This window comes from Bidens hawaiensis, unplaced genomic scaffold, assembly GCF_021521415.1.
Source record: "Bidens hawaiensis isolate Kalapana, Puna unplaced genomic scaffold, B.hawaiensis_p1.1 tig00001382_1, whole genome shotgun sequence".
Taxonomy (NCBI): domain Eukaryota; kingdom Viridiplantae; phylum Streptophyta; class Magnoliopsida; order Asterales; family Asteraceae; genus Bidens; species Bidens hawaiensis.
The window spans coordinates 3,810,063-3,826,264 of record NW_027491078.1 but is presented as its reverse complement, the minus strand read 5'-3'; the positions used below and the strand labels follow the sequence as shown (position 1 = coordinate 3,826,264).

The 16,202-nt window shown below is 32.7% G+C and overlaps 2 protein-coding genes across 2 annotated transcripts; one reads left to right on the top strand and one right to left on the bottom strand.

Moving 5' to 3' along the window:
* The first annotated feature begins 6,893 nt into the window (after positions 1-6,893).
* LOC143574127 (berberine bridge enzyme-like 21) lies at positions 6,894-8,680 on the top strand. Its single transcript, XM_077058837.1, has 2 exons — positions 6,894-7,867; positions 8,003-8,680. The coding sequence occupies exons 1-2, from the start codon at positions 6,895-6,897 to the stop codon at positions 8,650-8,652; spliced, it is 1,623 nt and encodes a 540-aa protein (XP_076914952.1). The 5' UTR covers position 6,894; the 3' UTR covers positions 8,653-8,680.
* A 2,766-nt stretch (positions 8,681-11,446) lies between these two features.
* Positions 11,447-14,053, bottom strand: LOC143572867 (uncharacterized). The gene is made up of 7 exons (XM_077057912.1): positions 13,817-14,053; positions 13,071-13,142; positions 12,887-12,954; positions 12,634-12,787; positions 12,460-12,540; positions 12,282-12,371; positions 11,447-11,617 (listed from the first exon to the last, which is right to left on the bottom strand). Exons 1-7 carry the CDS (start codon positions 14,051-14,053, stop codon positions 11,552-11,554), a joined length of 768 nt encoding a protein of 255 aa, XP_076914027.1. The 3' UTR covers positions 11,447-11,551.
* Between the last annotated feature and the right edge of the window lie 2,149 nt (positions 14,054-16,202).

Sequence of the window (16,202 nt, the reverse complement as noted above, 5' to 3'; positions counted from 1 at the left end):
AATTAGTTCGTTTTAGCTATTCCTATATAAACACATCATAATCCCCTGCTGTAAACTTTAATCTAAACCTAATACACCTCTTCCAGCCATCACCTACCTCTGTTCATCCTCCAACCCTTCGTTTTTTGCATGTTCGTTAAAGGTTCAAGACTTGTTCGTTGACTTTGCAAACTCAAGGACCTTTGACTTTCGTTTCTCATCAACCTTTTACTTTCCGGGTAAGTTGTAAACTGTAAAATCGTTCATACATATTCCCTAGCCAATAACCTTCAATCAATTTCGGTGGTTGAAGGGTGTTAACTGGTCAATTGCTAAAGGGCAAAACAGTAACAAGTTTGACTTTGCGTTTTCTCATGCTTCTGGTCGGATTCAACGTTCGGTCCAGAAGACTTTTATTCTCGTAAAGTGATTTAAGGCTGCTACCCAAAACCCGACTTCCGACTCGCTGTTCGGATTCTGGTCAGTACCAGCTCGCTTAAATGTTTAATTCAACATAACTAGAGTTCTACTCATCCTTTTGGATTGATTCTAGCAGCATTAAGTTCGTTTTTATTTATAGTTTCATATCACAAAGTTTCAGGTTCTGATCATTTATCTCGTTTGACGCGTATTTGACGACTCGCTTATCCGTTTACTCATTTATTCTTAATTATACTCGCTTGCCTTTAATCTAAGGTGAGTTTTATCATTCCCCTATTTTACTCGATTTTCATAAAAGTTTTGGGGACATATGCGTATATAATACTATACATACATATCAAAAATAGCAAACGTGTAATTGTGTATGATTAATCAAATCTACTTGTTATGTGCTTATGTGTTATTGTATTCATTCGTTTGACATATCCTCTTGAAGAGGGTTCTCATTCTATTGACCACCGCCCGATTCGCTTGGCAACGATCCATTTATATGCTTATAGTTGATTTACCAGCGTCCGATTCGCTTGGCAATGGTTTAATCGACAACTTACTTGCTTATGGTTTGATTTCATTACCGCATTTATTATGTTTTGCTTATTTATCATATTAACATTATTTTGGTGTCAAAACTTGGTGGTAAACTCACTCAACATGTTTGTTGACAAAAACTCCATTTTCTACGCATATGCAGGTTGTTTGAAGTTGAATTATGGACACTTAGAAATACCTTAGGGTTATATTGAAAACAAACTTAAAATTTAATTGATTGTATTTATTTATTTGTATTGTATTGTTGTATTTGAATATTGTGTATTATTTGAATTAAATAATTAATTAGATATTGTCACGTTTTATAAATGATAGTATTTTCGAGCTGTGAGCAATCAGATCACGTCCCGACATTTTCGTCTTAGATTGGGGTGTGACAACAAATGTCTACATTTATTTTACTTTGTTAGAATAGGTAGATATGTAGTTGACATTATTAGTACATGTTCAATTGGGGATAGAATAGTCAAAACCAGTGGACCACCTTTGACTTGGTGAACCCTATGGCTCGTGGCTACGTGGTTGTTAGTTTAGCGTACAAAGTGGCTCCACTTGGAGCCAATAGTGGGCTGGCATCGAAGCTCAGTTGGTTTAAGCCGTGTGGCCGCGTTTGAACCCATTGACCAAGTTGATATGCCTAAATATTTGAATTTTAAACATTTGATTTGGTCAGGTGAGGAACATGGGAAATTTTACTTTTTTATTATTATTTTTTTAACAAAATAGCCAAAACACATCCTTTATATTGGATCGTTTTATCAGCAGACGTCCTTTATCAAAAGAAATAGCAGAAAAAATCATTTACGTTTAAAAACTCTATTACATTATGTTCTTTGGCCTTAACCCGGTTAACTGTTATTGTTAAATCTGGTCTTGTGCAAGACACATAAGGATATTTTTGTAAATTTACATATTTATTTAATATTTAAAATAAAAAATAAAATTAAAATCTACACTCCTCTCTCTCTCTCAAATCCATCGTTCGTCATTCTTCCTCCATAGCCTTCCACCGTCTTCTTGTTTCCATCAAAGGACATAATGAAAAAGTTAATTGGGCTAGGGCTAAAGAACATAATGTGGTAGAATTTTTAAACGTAAAGGATGCTTTCTGTAATTTCTTTTGAAAAAACGATCAAACATAAAGGATGTTTTTTGCTATTCTGTTTTGTTTTAACATCACCCAAATTTTTATTAGATTACTAGCAAGGCATTAGAGCCACCGATTATACAAAGACAAGAAAATCCAGCAATAAACCTATTGTCCATGTCGTCACCAAGTATAAATATCATACATAAAAAACAGTTTACAACTGGAACACATCCCAATCCTTCCATGATAACCTATTTCGCCTCGATTTACTCTTGATCCGTAGGAAGCCAAAAACTTTTATTTCTTCGATCAAGCTTTTAAGCGAACGAGTTTCCCTTGATGGACTAACGCATTCATTTTCTTTCAAAGACACCGAATTATCAAACATGAACAATTTCAATAAATATTGGGCTACAATGTTTCATAGTTAATTAAAAATGTACAATTATAAAAGCAAAATAAGTAAATAAATATATATACACAAGACAATATAGCATACCAACTATTAATAATTAAATAATCATATCAATTACAATGTTCTTTAACTAAAAAAATACTTCTAGCTAGCTATTTTTATTACTATAAATATCATATTATCATGCATACATTTCCTTGTTAATACACAACTAAATCATGTTTACAAACTTATCCTATTTTTTCATTCTTCCGTGCTCTGCTTGTTCATTTTTACCCTTAAATGTATTCCAAAAATCTCTCTGTATGATGTATTATGACATGAATACTCAACAAAATAGTTAGGTTTTTAAAGCAAATTAGAAATAAATATTCCCAACTTTTGTGTATTGGTCGATAATAATTCCAACTTTAAAAATCACTACCAGCGGTCTCGACTTTCTACTATTTTTGTCTCAATTGACCTCCGTTAAAAACACTTAGCGCTATTAAGTTTTTTCCCAAGTGTCAAACCGATGTTTTAAGGCTTTTAATCGAAAGAACGATACGAGTCGACCGATGTAAAACTTATCTCAAAACGGTGATTCAAGCAACGAAACAATGTTTCAATTCAGGTGTTTGAATTTCCAATTTAACAAAAATCAAGTCATTTGAATCACCGTTTCGAGATAAGTTTTACATCAGTCGAATCGTATCGTTCTTTCGATCAAAAGCTCTAAAACATCAGTTTGAAACTTAGGAAAAAACTTAACGACGTTAAGTGTTTTTTAACGGAGGTCCATTGAGACAAAAATAGTTGACAGTTGGGACCGCTGGTAGTGATTTTAAAAGTTGGGATTATTATCGGCCAATACACAAAAATTGGGATTGTTTATTTCCAATTTGCTGATTTTTAATTGACATATCTAACCGTTTAAAAAAATAATTGTGTTTGGGCTGACGTCTCTAACTCATTTTGGTTAAACAGATTAACCCGTCAACGTGTTTAATTAAACACATCAGCCCACTAACCGGACGTTTAAACATTATTTTATAGTTTACCAATCTAATTAGCACGTTTACAACTTGATTATTACTCATAAGCTCATTTGGCGCGTTAAGTTATATGGGTAAAATGAGACGTGTTTGAAGTACACTATTTTAAGTGTGTATGGGCTAGGATTTATGTTTTTGACCCAATAAATATATAGAATTTATGTTTACAACTTAATTAGTACTCATTTACTTGCAACCCGTTAACTCGTCAAACCTTCACAACACCTACAATTCTAAAATAGATATAAAAATAGAGTAAATTAAGTAATCGAGTGAGAAGATAGCTGATCAAAATAAATTATGCCAACCGGTAGCGTTTAATAAATTTAAAAAATATAAATATAAAACTATTAGAAAAAGAAAAATAGTAATTTTAAAATATAAATATAAAACTATTAAACAGAAAAAGTAATTGTATAAACATTTAGATCTAGTGTATTAAAATACTATACTGCAATAGACGTCGTAAAAATGACACAATTAAAATACGTCTTATGTATTACATCTAAAACTTAGATAAGTGTTTCGATACTCATGCTTATGTAGTAAACATCCATATATTGTTAGAAGAAAATTTTATATTGTATTAACATCTATGATGCTCGAATATGAAATGGTTTAACCTCAGTTATAAAGTCATAACACATACATGATTTCTTTGTCATTGCTTTTATTATTATTATTATTATTATTATTATTATTATTATTATTATTATTATTCAGACAAATTTCGGTATTAAATAAATATCCAAAAATTATATGTCAACACTCACGTCTAACGAGTTATGTGAAATAGTCAAACTTAATTAGGAAATTATAAAATAAATGATGCATGTTGAACGATGCCTTCATGGTGCTTACTTTTCTTTGTCGACTCCATAAACTCTTAAGAAAAATCTACATTTCATTTATTTGGCTTATCCTTATAATAATGGCATCACTATTAAACATATTGATAAGTCAAAAACATTTTGTATTTCGTTATGACAAATCAAACTTACATTTTATCAACTTAACACAACATTCTAGAGGGGGTGATGAATGAAAACAGGGACGGATGTAGCTTATAAGGAGGGGTAGCACCTGCTACCCCTCTCACTTTTCCAGTAAAGTGAAAATCTTTACGTTTTATGTATTACGTTACCCCTGAAAATTATATTACGCTACCCCTCAAAAATTTTGAAAAGCTCAAAACTTTACCTTTTAAGGTTTTAAAAGCCTAAGATGATTAAAAGTCTACTATTTAATTAAAACTTAAAAGCCCAACTTAAATAATTAGGTGATGGACTGATGGCAGGCATGACACGGGTTACCGTGCGCTGCTACGAAGCGCGTAACTAGGCACCTATATGCGCTAAATAGGTAACCAGGTATGGAGACGCGCGTAATGCTAAACTAGGCCTGGTATGCGTAAAACGCATAACAAGGTGGTTGTATGAGCGAAACGCGTTACCGGGCGCCAGTACACTAGAAATGCATTACTAGACCCTCGAAACTGGTAACTGGGTGCAAGTACACGCGAAACAAGTAATCTAACTTCGGAAAGTGCAGCGCGTAACTAGGATGGGGAAGTGCAAAACCGGCTACCCGTACGCGCAAAACGTGTAAAAAAAATTTCGTTAATGTACGATAAAAAAAATTTACGCTACCCCTAAAATTATCTTCTAGATCCGCCACTGAATGAAAAACTAACTAGTAAAAAAAGTCACAAAGCGCGTGTTTATAATTCCAATAGTGTTTTAAATACAATTTATATCGAAAATACAAGGCATGTCAAACAATATATATATATATATATAGGCTAAGTATAAAATGAAAACTCACTTGAATTATGAAAACTTTAGAAACTCATTCTCAACCACATGTTTTTAATTAATGTTTAAATCTCGTGGTTCACAATTAAAGTGAATAAAAAATATAAATATAATTTTTCTCTCTCTCCTGAAAACATATATAAAAATTAGTAAAAAAATGTTAAAAAATAGCAAAACATTTTTTTTTGATGTTTCGATGTTTTGTATTAAATGTTACAACATATATTACATGTAATAAAAAAAACGATGTTACATAGGGTTTTCACGGATTTTCACAACTCAAATGGGTTTTCATTTTAACCTTACCCTATATATATATATATATATATATGGAAATGAATAAAAAAAACCAATGAGTGAGGGAGGACCGGAGGACGCACACGCTGAAGATTGAACCTGGATGTTGCATTTTATAGTGGGATGGTATATTCAGAAGTCACCCCATAATGTATGTAAAGACCTATCCTATTCGTATAGGCATATACGACTCGTATAGACATAGCCTAATGCATGTGCGACATATGTACAGAAAGTTCAGGCTCACAGCCTAATATAATTTATATGGGTCGTATAGGCCTATACATTTTTTTGAAATTTTTGTTTAAATTGTTCAAAAAAATCCCGCTTTTAATTAACTAAAACTTCTAATAAAAAAACACAAAATTTAAGAAATAGCATCTTACATATATATAAAAAAACACATAATTAATTAATAAATGTATAAAGTATATATCTTTTCCATATTAATTGAATACTTACGAACAACATGAGCGTTAATTTTGTGTTTTATTAAAAATTTCCGTGTTTTTAAAATCTTGTGTTTTTTTATTAAAGTTGTAATTAATTAAAAATGGAATCTTATAAAAAAATTAAATAAAAACTAAAATAAAAAAATCTGGAACGTGAGTCTATATTAGATATAGGAATAGAATCTGACGATATCTAACAAAAATTATCCATATATAACTCGTATAAATCTATACTAATCATATAAATGACAATAGTGTTAGAATATATTACCCCATGCTCAAATATCATGTGCCTTTGTTCAGGCATCTTAAACATTATTTAAAGCTAATAATTATTTTAAAATAATCTAGTTATTTTTATATTTTATTAATAGTTTTATTTTTGAACAACAAACACATAAGAACCCCACATCAAAGGTTACGTTAACAAATTTTCGTCTCTAAAAAGACTCGAACCCCCGCCAATCTAAAAACAAAATCATTAAAAAACCCTCTGACCACTTCACCAGAGGAAAATGACAAAATAATCCAGTAATACACCACATATTGTATCGGATATATTTCATACATACATATAATTTTAATAAAAAAAAAGAAAAAAAAAGACTTTTCAAAACTTCACCTACAAATTCTGAAACAATATCTCCTCACCTTTGTAAACAAGAACCTTCCCACCATTACCGACGACCTTAAAACTTAAAAACACCACATGGTACATGGGACCCGACAACAAAGTCTTCCAACGCGCAAACACAGATCTAAAGTACTTCTAAATTATAAATACCTTAACACTTGCCAACATTAAAATTATAAACACTTAACCATGAATCCGTTACATATACTTGTTCCCCTCACACTTATATTCTTATTCTCATCCTCTAACGCCGTTATGGATCCTGACTCCGTTTACCAATCTTTCATCCAATGCCTCCCGTTAAACTCAACCTCCGTTATCTATAGCTCAACGGCCAACTCATCCTCGTATACAAACATCCTACAAGAATACATTAAAAACTACCGGTTTAACTCAAGTTCGACTCCTAAACCATTAGTTATTATTACTCCTACATCCGAGTCACAAGTACAAGCCGTGGTACTTTGCGCGAAAAAAATCGGGGTTCAGATAAAAATAAGGAGTGGCGGACATGATTACGAAGGGATATCGTACGTGTCGAGCGAGTCGGATTTTGTTGTACTAGACATGTTTAATTTTCGGTCGGTTGATGTTAATTTAGATGATGAGGTGGCGGTTGTTGGCGCGGGTGCGCAATTAGGGGAGCTTTATTATAGAATTTATGAAAAGAGTGGGGCCCACGGGTTCCCTGCGGGCGTGTGCCCCACAGTTGGTGTTGGTGGGCATTTAAGTGGGGGCGGGTACGGGACGATGTTACGAAAGTACGGGCTTGCGGTTGATCATGTGACCGATGCGCGGATTGTCGATGTGAATGGGCGGGTTTTGGATCGGAAGGCGATGGGGGAGGATTTGTTTTGGGCGATTTGTGGTGGGGGCGGTGGTAGTTTCGGGGTTATTATATCGTATACCGTGAAGTTGGTTTCCGTGCCGAGGGTTAATACCGTGTTCCGGATAATGAAGACGCAAGCGGAGAACGCGTCGGCGTTGGTTTACAAGTGGCAGACGGTTATGCCGAATATTGATGATGATTTGTTTATTCGGGTTTTGTTACAACCCGTGACGGTGAATCGCACGAGGACCGGCCGGGCGTCATTTATCGCGCATTTTTTGGGTGATTCGGATCGATTGGTGGCTTTAATGGAAAAAGAATTTCCGGAATTAGGTATAATTAAACTGTTAATTGTGATATTGTATTGATAATTGTAATTAGGGCGTTAAAAGGCTTGGGGTCATATACTTAACCCATGTTTACATAAAAATACGTCTTACATTTACTAATTACATTTTTGTGATACAGGTTTAAAAAAGGAAGATTGCATTGAAGTAAGCTGGATTCAGTCTGTCCTTTACTGGGGTAACTTCGACGTAAACACGACCGCGCCCGAGATTCTCCTAGACCGACACTCTGACAACGTTAATTTCGGTAAACGAAAGTCGGATTATGTCCAAACCCCGATTTCCGAATCGGACATTACATCAATTTTCAACAAACAGGTTGAGTTGGGTCGGGTTGGGTTTGTTTTCAACCCATACGGTGGGAAAATGTACGAGATTCCCTCAGACGCAACGCCATTTCCCCACCGTGCGGGAAACCTATTTAAAATTCAATATTCGGTTAATTGGAACGACCCGAGCCCGCAACTAGAAGCGGATTACTTGAACCAAAGCCGGGTAATGTATGATTTTATGACACCGTTTGTGTCGAAGAACCCGAGAGGGGTGTTTTTGAATTACCGCGATCTTGATATCGGCGTGATGACCGCGGTTAATGGGGAGAGTAGTTATAATGAAGGTAAGGTTTATGGGGAGAAATATTTTATGGGGAATTTTGATAGATTGGTAAAGGTGAAAACCGCGGTTGATCCAGATAATTTTTTTAGAAATGAACAGAGTATTCCGGTTCTTGCCGGAAAAACTTCCAGCAAGTCTAGGAAGTTGATGAAGTGAATGTAATATAGTAGTTTTGTTTTTGTATTGGTTGTACGCTGTTAAAAGATTTGTATTTTTGTTAGCACAATAGGTTTAAAGGGTGCATGCCACACATGATTATTTGTATTCCACATATGATTATTTTTATTGATGAATATAGTATATGTGTTTAATAAATAATGAGATCACAAGTTTTAGAGAAGCTGTGGTGGGTTAACTAAAAAATTGTATAACGTTCTGTTATATTATTATCACGTAGATAATGAATGGGCTTAACTATCATGTTGTGATTTAATTAATATTTAAATAAAAGAAAAAAATTAAATAAATGTGTGTGTTTTTTGTAGTGTGATTGATGACCCCCTCCCCCCTTCCCAAAAGTTTTGTAGAATGCTAACTAGCTAACGCCCATAGAAAAGTATAATGACAAAATTTGTTAGCGAACTATTTAAATAGCCGCTAGTTCGGAAACACTAAAATAAATGCCGTTTAAAATTGGGCTTGTTTTTAAATGAGATAAGTTTAACTCAAGATTTGCTCGTTTGTCGACTAGCTTAAATTAACCTCGTAACAAAAGATCAATATATGGGGGTGTTTGGGATTGTTTATTTTATCTCATTATGACTTATAAGTTATAGGTTATAAGTTGTTTGAGAAAGTTAGATTGCGACTTATAACTTATGACTTATCTATATAAGTCATAAGGAGGTATAATAATGAATCCCAAACACCCCCTATGTTAAATCCACTTCACACCAAAAACAAATTCTTTCTTTTATGTTCTAACATTCTAATCGAACAAAAACTAAGTTGAACACATTAACCGAGCACAATCGATTAAGAACCTAGCCAAGCTCGAGCTTAGCTTTTCAACTCAGTTCATATCGAGCCACGTTCTTCTCACCTGAATCTTGAACCGCCCTATATGTAGCGTGTAGGTGTGATTGTGTAATTGCTTCTTCAAGTAGTTAATGTAAAGAAGCAAGAAAGATGATGAAGATTTCATTGTGTTATTCCTATGGTTGTGCCAAAACTTCTTAGGTTGACTTTGAAATAATAACGTGTATGTCCGATAATATAGAAAAATCAATGTCATCATGGGTCCTATATTATTTACGTAGGGAACTTGTCGTTATAGTGCATTTATTTATGTTTAAAATATCTTCGTTAAATGTCAATAATATAGAAAAATCAATCATTTTATCTTTTGTCCTCGAACGATATCTTTTATCTGGCTCAAATTAATATAACTTAAAAATAAGATTGTTTTCTTCTATTTCTTAAAATAATGATTTGAAATTTAAAGGTGAATGTTTTAGTTTGATGGGCTCTTTAAGATCAGGCTACCTACGACTGACAATTTGATATAAAGGAGCATCCTATCCAGGTTGGGTATATTCAGTTGTTGTATGGCTTTGGGTGAATCTGCATATCACGTGTTTACTTCATGCTACATTGTTTCAATCGTTTGCAAAGCATTAGTTATGGTGTGGCATTCCTTCAATTTTTGTCTTTTCAATTCATAGCATCTTTGACATCCATAAATAGGTTCCGGGCATAGGGCATAAGAGAAAGATAAAATTACATCCGTTACTGATGGTATAGTCTAATTTACTGCGTAAAGACATGATTTATTATAAATCTTATCAAAGACATGATTTATTATAAATCTTATCAAATATCAAAAAAGTTACTAAAAAGAATTTATTTTACAATTTTTTGTAAATTTATGTTTCTAAATATTCTTTTCTCTATATGATATTTTGAAAACAAATTCGAAACATTAAAAATCTTGAAAAGTCCCAAACAAAGACTTTACTTGTGTTTGAAACACGCACGACATCGATTCATAGCTTCATAGATGTTAATGCTGAGTTTACCATAAGAAAATCATACTTACGGCAATAATGGTCACAAACTTTATCTAAACGGTAATTCAACTAATCACAAAATAGTCTAGTGATAAAGCACCTAAACAGTATTTGAAGAGTCCCAGGCTCAAGCCTTTTACTAAGCAAACATTTTGGATGATCATCGTCGTTAAAACACGGTAATTTCACTGTTTGAAAATTTGTCAAATGACACTGTTTACATAGTCGAATATATTCTTAACCTATGAGAACAAAAAATTTGTAACACCAATGCATATATTATTTCATTAAAATTTGTTGAGATATTGTAACTTCTGTTATTGGATTTGTGACCAAAATTCATTATTTGGGCTGAAAATTTATTCTCAAAAGTCAATTTGTTAACAAGTGAGCAACAAATATTTTGACTAAAAGTTTTGACCGGATTTTATTATTTTGGGCCAATTTTTTCGCTCGAAACATTTGAAAGTTGAACCCCAAATGTAAAACCAAAAATTCACTTATAACCAGACCGAACCCATACATAAAACCGAAAATAGATAATTTTCTTAAAACCAGGAACATAGATGAAATCACCAATACAATAACCATCTATAACATGAACAAATCGACTATTCGAGCCAAACATATAATAACCATCTAACACATGGCTTAAACAATGATCAGCTCGCCTAGTCGCATCATGGATCGAATCGCTTAACAAACGAACATGCTTACAGCAGCAAAAAAAAAAAAATCCTGTTTCATCATTTCATGCTCATACAGGTCCCATTGTACAAGTAAAGATGAAACATTTACATATATAAAAAACTGAATAAACAAACTGTACATGAAGATTTCAGAAAACCGCAATATAAAACACTTTCAAGATACCTTATGCATAAGAACACAAAATCTAACCTTGATGGGTGCATATTTAACAACTCAATTAACAATGAGCTGCACATGCTCTAATCTGAGTACCACCTTCAAGAAAACTTGATTAACGGTATAAATCGAGCCAAACACGAGTAACTAGCACCATTCCAATTTGTGTGCAGGTAATGCTACACTGGTGTTGAGCCAGTTTCCTCATCAGAAGAAGACAAAGACGACGTCGATGAATTTAAAGCCTAGCAAAAGTCAACACAAAACAATATCAGTTAAGGGTGATGCTATAGATACAACATCCTCAATCTGCAGACCACAGATTTTTAAATCTGCCACATCACACGGGTGTATGATATTATACGGCCTGTATGACTTTTACAGACCACAGACTTGTCAAAATGATCACATCATATACTGTATAGAGTAGACTTTCACATCATAAAGGCCGTGTAACTTTTAACACAACACACCATTGTCAAAACAGTCGATTTCAATAAGTTTATACAGGTCGGTATAACAGCTCGTATAACACCTTATACAGGCTCGTATATACATTTTCTCCATATCATATAGTCCTACGGCTTATTTACCTAGACGGTAAAGGTGACCATTTTGACCTATTTATATTAAAATTAATCTAAAAAAGATTAGAATTTATATAAAATTTTGAAAAATTTCCCAAAATCAAGACGGGCCATTTGGCCAAACGGGTTGAAAGCTGGGAAAGTTTTATACTTCACCATACTAAATCAATTTATTCAAAAAACCAATATTAATAAGTTTCATGATTATAAATACACTATTCAAAAAAGAACAAATGATGGCAGACGGACCAAGATGACCCGACCCACCCGTCCCGTTTTGACCCATTATCCAACCAAAAGAATTGTAGATTAGAATGCTCACAAGCTGGTGTCGCCGATGCAGTATAGCTGTGAAGGCTCTTACGATGATGTAGATCGGTACAATGATTCCTGAAGCTCTTATCAATAATAACTGTCACAAAATGGAAAACAGTTAAAGATTGCATCTTTTTCTTGTAACATACAAAATATTATTAAAAATATCAAAAATAAATAACTACCAAAAACACGGGTAAAGAGTAATTGCTCGCTCCATTAGCAAACACGGGTAGCGTGTGACGCAAGATCAACAGAATCATAAACTGCAACGAAACCAACAAATGTCACAATATTATAAGACGTTACAAATTTAAAATATAATAAAATGTATGTTTATATATAGGAAGAAAGATTACAATAACAGCAACCGAACGGAAACACAAAATACTTCTAGCGGTGGACTCTGCATACTCATCATATTCTTGATCAAGAAAATTATGATCAGAAGAAACGACCGTCATTATCTGTTGATTATTGTTCATATCCCTCCTGGAAATCTGCCAATGTCCCCTGAATAACAACAAAAGAAAAGTATACGGTTTGACTTTTAAAGTCAAATAAACGTAAAATGAGACTTTGACCTCAAAAGTCAAAAGCTTTTATACTTACCTAAAACTTGTTGGAATTTGTCCTAATCTGAATACAGGTGGTGGTGCAGTATACCCTGGCTTGAATTGCTGAAATTAATTTATATCCAAAACAAGATTATTATAAATTTTACTCACAATGTATTAGCTAAATATAAAAGATTAAAAAGAACTTAAATTAAGGAAAATAATAGATTAAATCCCACCTGGTGGCATATTTCACATATTATGTCACCCTTCTCATTACACCATCTTTGGACGCATCTACGGTGAGCATACTACAAAAAGTAAAATCATTTTTGTATTATTAATCAACTATATATAGAAATAAAATAAGTCATATTTATAAAGTAAATATAATCAAGATACAAATAAGATAATTATTTTCTATTTTTTTTATCCAATAACCCTAATACGCGTAATAAAATATCTAGGCACGTTTTAAATTTACGAGCTTACTTCTAAAGTTGAAACCAGTTATATATTATTAATCAACTATATATAAGTAGGGGTGGCACGTTTTAAATTTACGAGCAAATTCTGAAATCTCAACCCATTTTGACCCATTTAAAAAAACCCTCATTAAAAAATTTAAAAAAAAAATAATTAAAAAATCATAACTCGAAATATAAATCAAAAACAAAAAAAGTAAAAAGTTTCCGGCGTTTATCTCGTTCCATTAAAAAAAAGCTCAAGAAATGACAGCCCGTTTTGACCCGTTTCAATCCTTTTCTTTTTTAGTTTGACCCATTCTGACTTATTATATACATTTTAATACAACCCATTCAACCCAATGGGTCACATTTGCCACCCCTATATATAAGCAGTTATGTAATATTAATCAGCTATATATCATAATAAATGACATGATCACAATTTAAAAAAAAAAACTAGTTGAATCATATTTTCTAATTATGGAAAGCGGTTAAGTAGTCGGATAGTATAAACTTGCCTTTAAGCTACCGGAACAAGAACACGGAGTCTCCATATTCAAATCATAATCTTCATCCTGACATATCCTACATTCAAACAGCTTCTTATTACCATAAACAGCTCCAGGATTCGTAACCGAAGAACAGTCGATCACTGCATCATTTGCAGGATATGAAGGCTTCGTGCTTTCGATTGCAGCCTCTAAAGTGGACTCGGTTAGTAACCGATCAACCAGAAATACGAAATGATCTCCCATTAATCCTGAACACACAAGCATAACTTTAATCAGGTGTGTGCACGGCTCTGTACGGGTCGGTTTTGGGCTAAAACCGAACCAAAAGCCGAAACTTCGGTTTTTGAATTGTTGAAAACCATCCTGTTTCAGTTTCGCCTTTTAAGGTCGAAAATTATGGCCCAAAAGGATAACTTGACCCAAAATAATGAATTTGGGCCTAAATCATTTTGTTGGCTAATAAATAATAATTAATTAATCATTATACATTTGGGCTAAAATATTTCACTTGCATATTCATTAAATTCTTATAAATTACTTCAAATAAAAAATGAAAATCTATAAATTCAGTTCGGTTCAGTTTTTATTACACTAAATCCAAAACCGAACAATAAGTTCGGCTTTTTCAAAAAAATAAAACCAAACCGTCGGTTTTTTGTTTCGATTCCGTTTTATAGGTTCAGTCTTTTTAGTGTTTCGCTTCTTATAAATTCTTCAAATAAAAAATGAAAATCTATAAAATTCAGTTCGGTTAAGTTTTTATTACACTAAAACCAAAACCGAACACTAAGTTCGGCCTTTTCAAAAACACAAAACCAAACCGTCGATTTTTTGTTTCGGTTCGGTTTTTTCAGTTTCGAAACACGTAAACATAAGTTTAATCAGGTGTATACAACTGTACACAGTTTCGTTTGGTCGGTTTTGAGCTAAAGTAAACAAAAACCGAAACTTTGGTTTTCAAATTTTTAAAAACCATTCAGTTTCGGGGAGCTTAAAAATTTTGGCCCAAAATATAATGAATTTCAGACTAAATCATTTTGCTGATTAAAAACTTATTGATTAATATACATTTAAGCTAAAATAATTAAGTTACATATTTTTTTAATTCTTAATTCTTATAAATTACTAGACATAAAATATAAAATTTATAAATTCCATTTAGTTCCTTTTTACAACCAAAACCAAAATTCCATTTTACAAAAAAATAAAAGTAAAAAAAAAAAACCCAAAACGTCAGTGTTTGTTTCACAAAACCAAAACTAAAATTCCATTTTACAAAAACATAAAAGTAAGAAAAACCAATCCGTCAGTTTTTGTTTCCGTTTGGTTTTGAACGAAACGTAATTTAAAATTTAAAAAACAGGAATATATGAATCAAAAGGTGAATTAATTAATTAATTAACTTACAAGAACACAATCGAATCGATGTATTTGTCACTCGTGAAGATGAATCTCAGTTATTCAAATTCGTATTGTTTTCTCTCTCTATTCTCTCTTTCTCTCTCTAGATGAACGTGGGTTTTGCCCATTTTATACTAATCCAATAAAACAGTTATTTTCATTTTTTAATAATAATATTATTATTTACAAACGTGACTGCTGACTGGATTACCCCTATTGTGCGCCACGTGTCTTAGTGCAGATGGTATTAATTTCATTTCAATTTCTACTAGAGTAGGGATGGAAAAATAGCCATTGCTCGACGGGTATATCAGAAACTCGAAACAAGTAGACGGGTATGTCCGAAACCTGATGTGTATGGGCCGGTTTTGGAAGATTAGATAATACTCTGTCGGATTACCCAAAGATGCATGCTTGTTTATCCGAACTATATACCGGAAAAATTCTTTGTATTTTGTATGTTTTGAGATATATATAAAAAAAAGTTACATAAAAATTATAATTATACTATTTTTTATTGTAACACTTATATATATGGAGTAGGGATGGTAATGGGTCAGGTTTGGGTTGGTTTTAGGTATTCCTAAACCCATATCCGGTTATAAAAGTCCGTCCCAAACCCGGGTTTTAGTCGGGTAATTACCCGTCGGGTTTCGGGTTTTCCCATCGGGTTTCCTATCGGGTTTTGATAAAATACCCGTCGGTTATACCCGACTCAAAACCCGTCGGGTTTATACCAAGTTTTAACAAAATATAACTAATCGATTACAAAGATGGTTATTATAAAGGTAAAATATCTCAAATAATTGACATAAACAAGTTTCGCAAATAATATATTTGGAATATAATATATATATATATAGGGTAAGGGTCCTAAGAGAACCATTGGCAAATTGAGAACTTTGAGGACCATTTTGGACCACTAAAAAAACCCTCTAAAAAATATTAAAAAAATTATAAAACAAACAAAACCGAAAATTTTAAAAAAGTA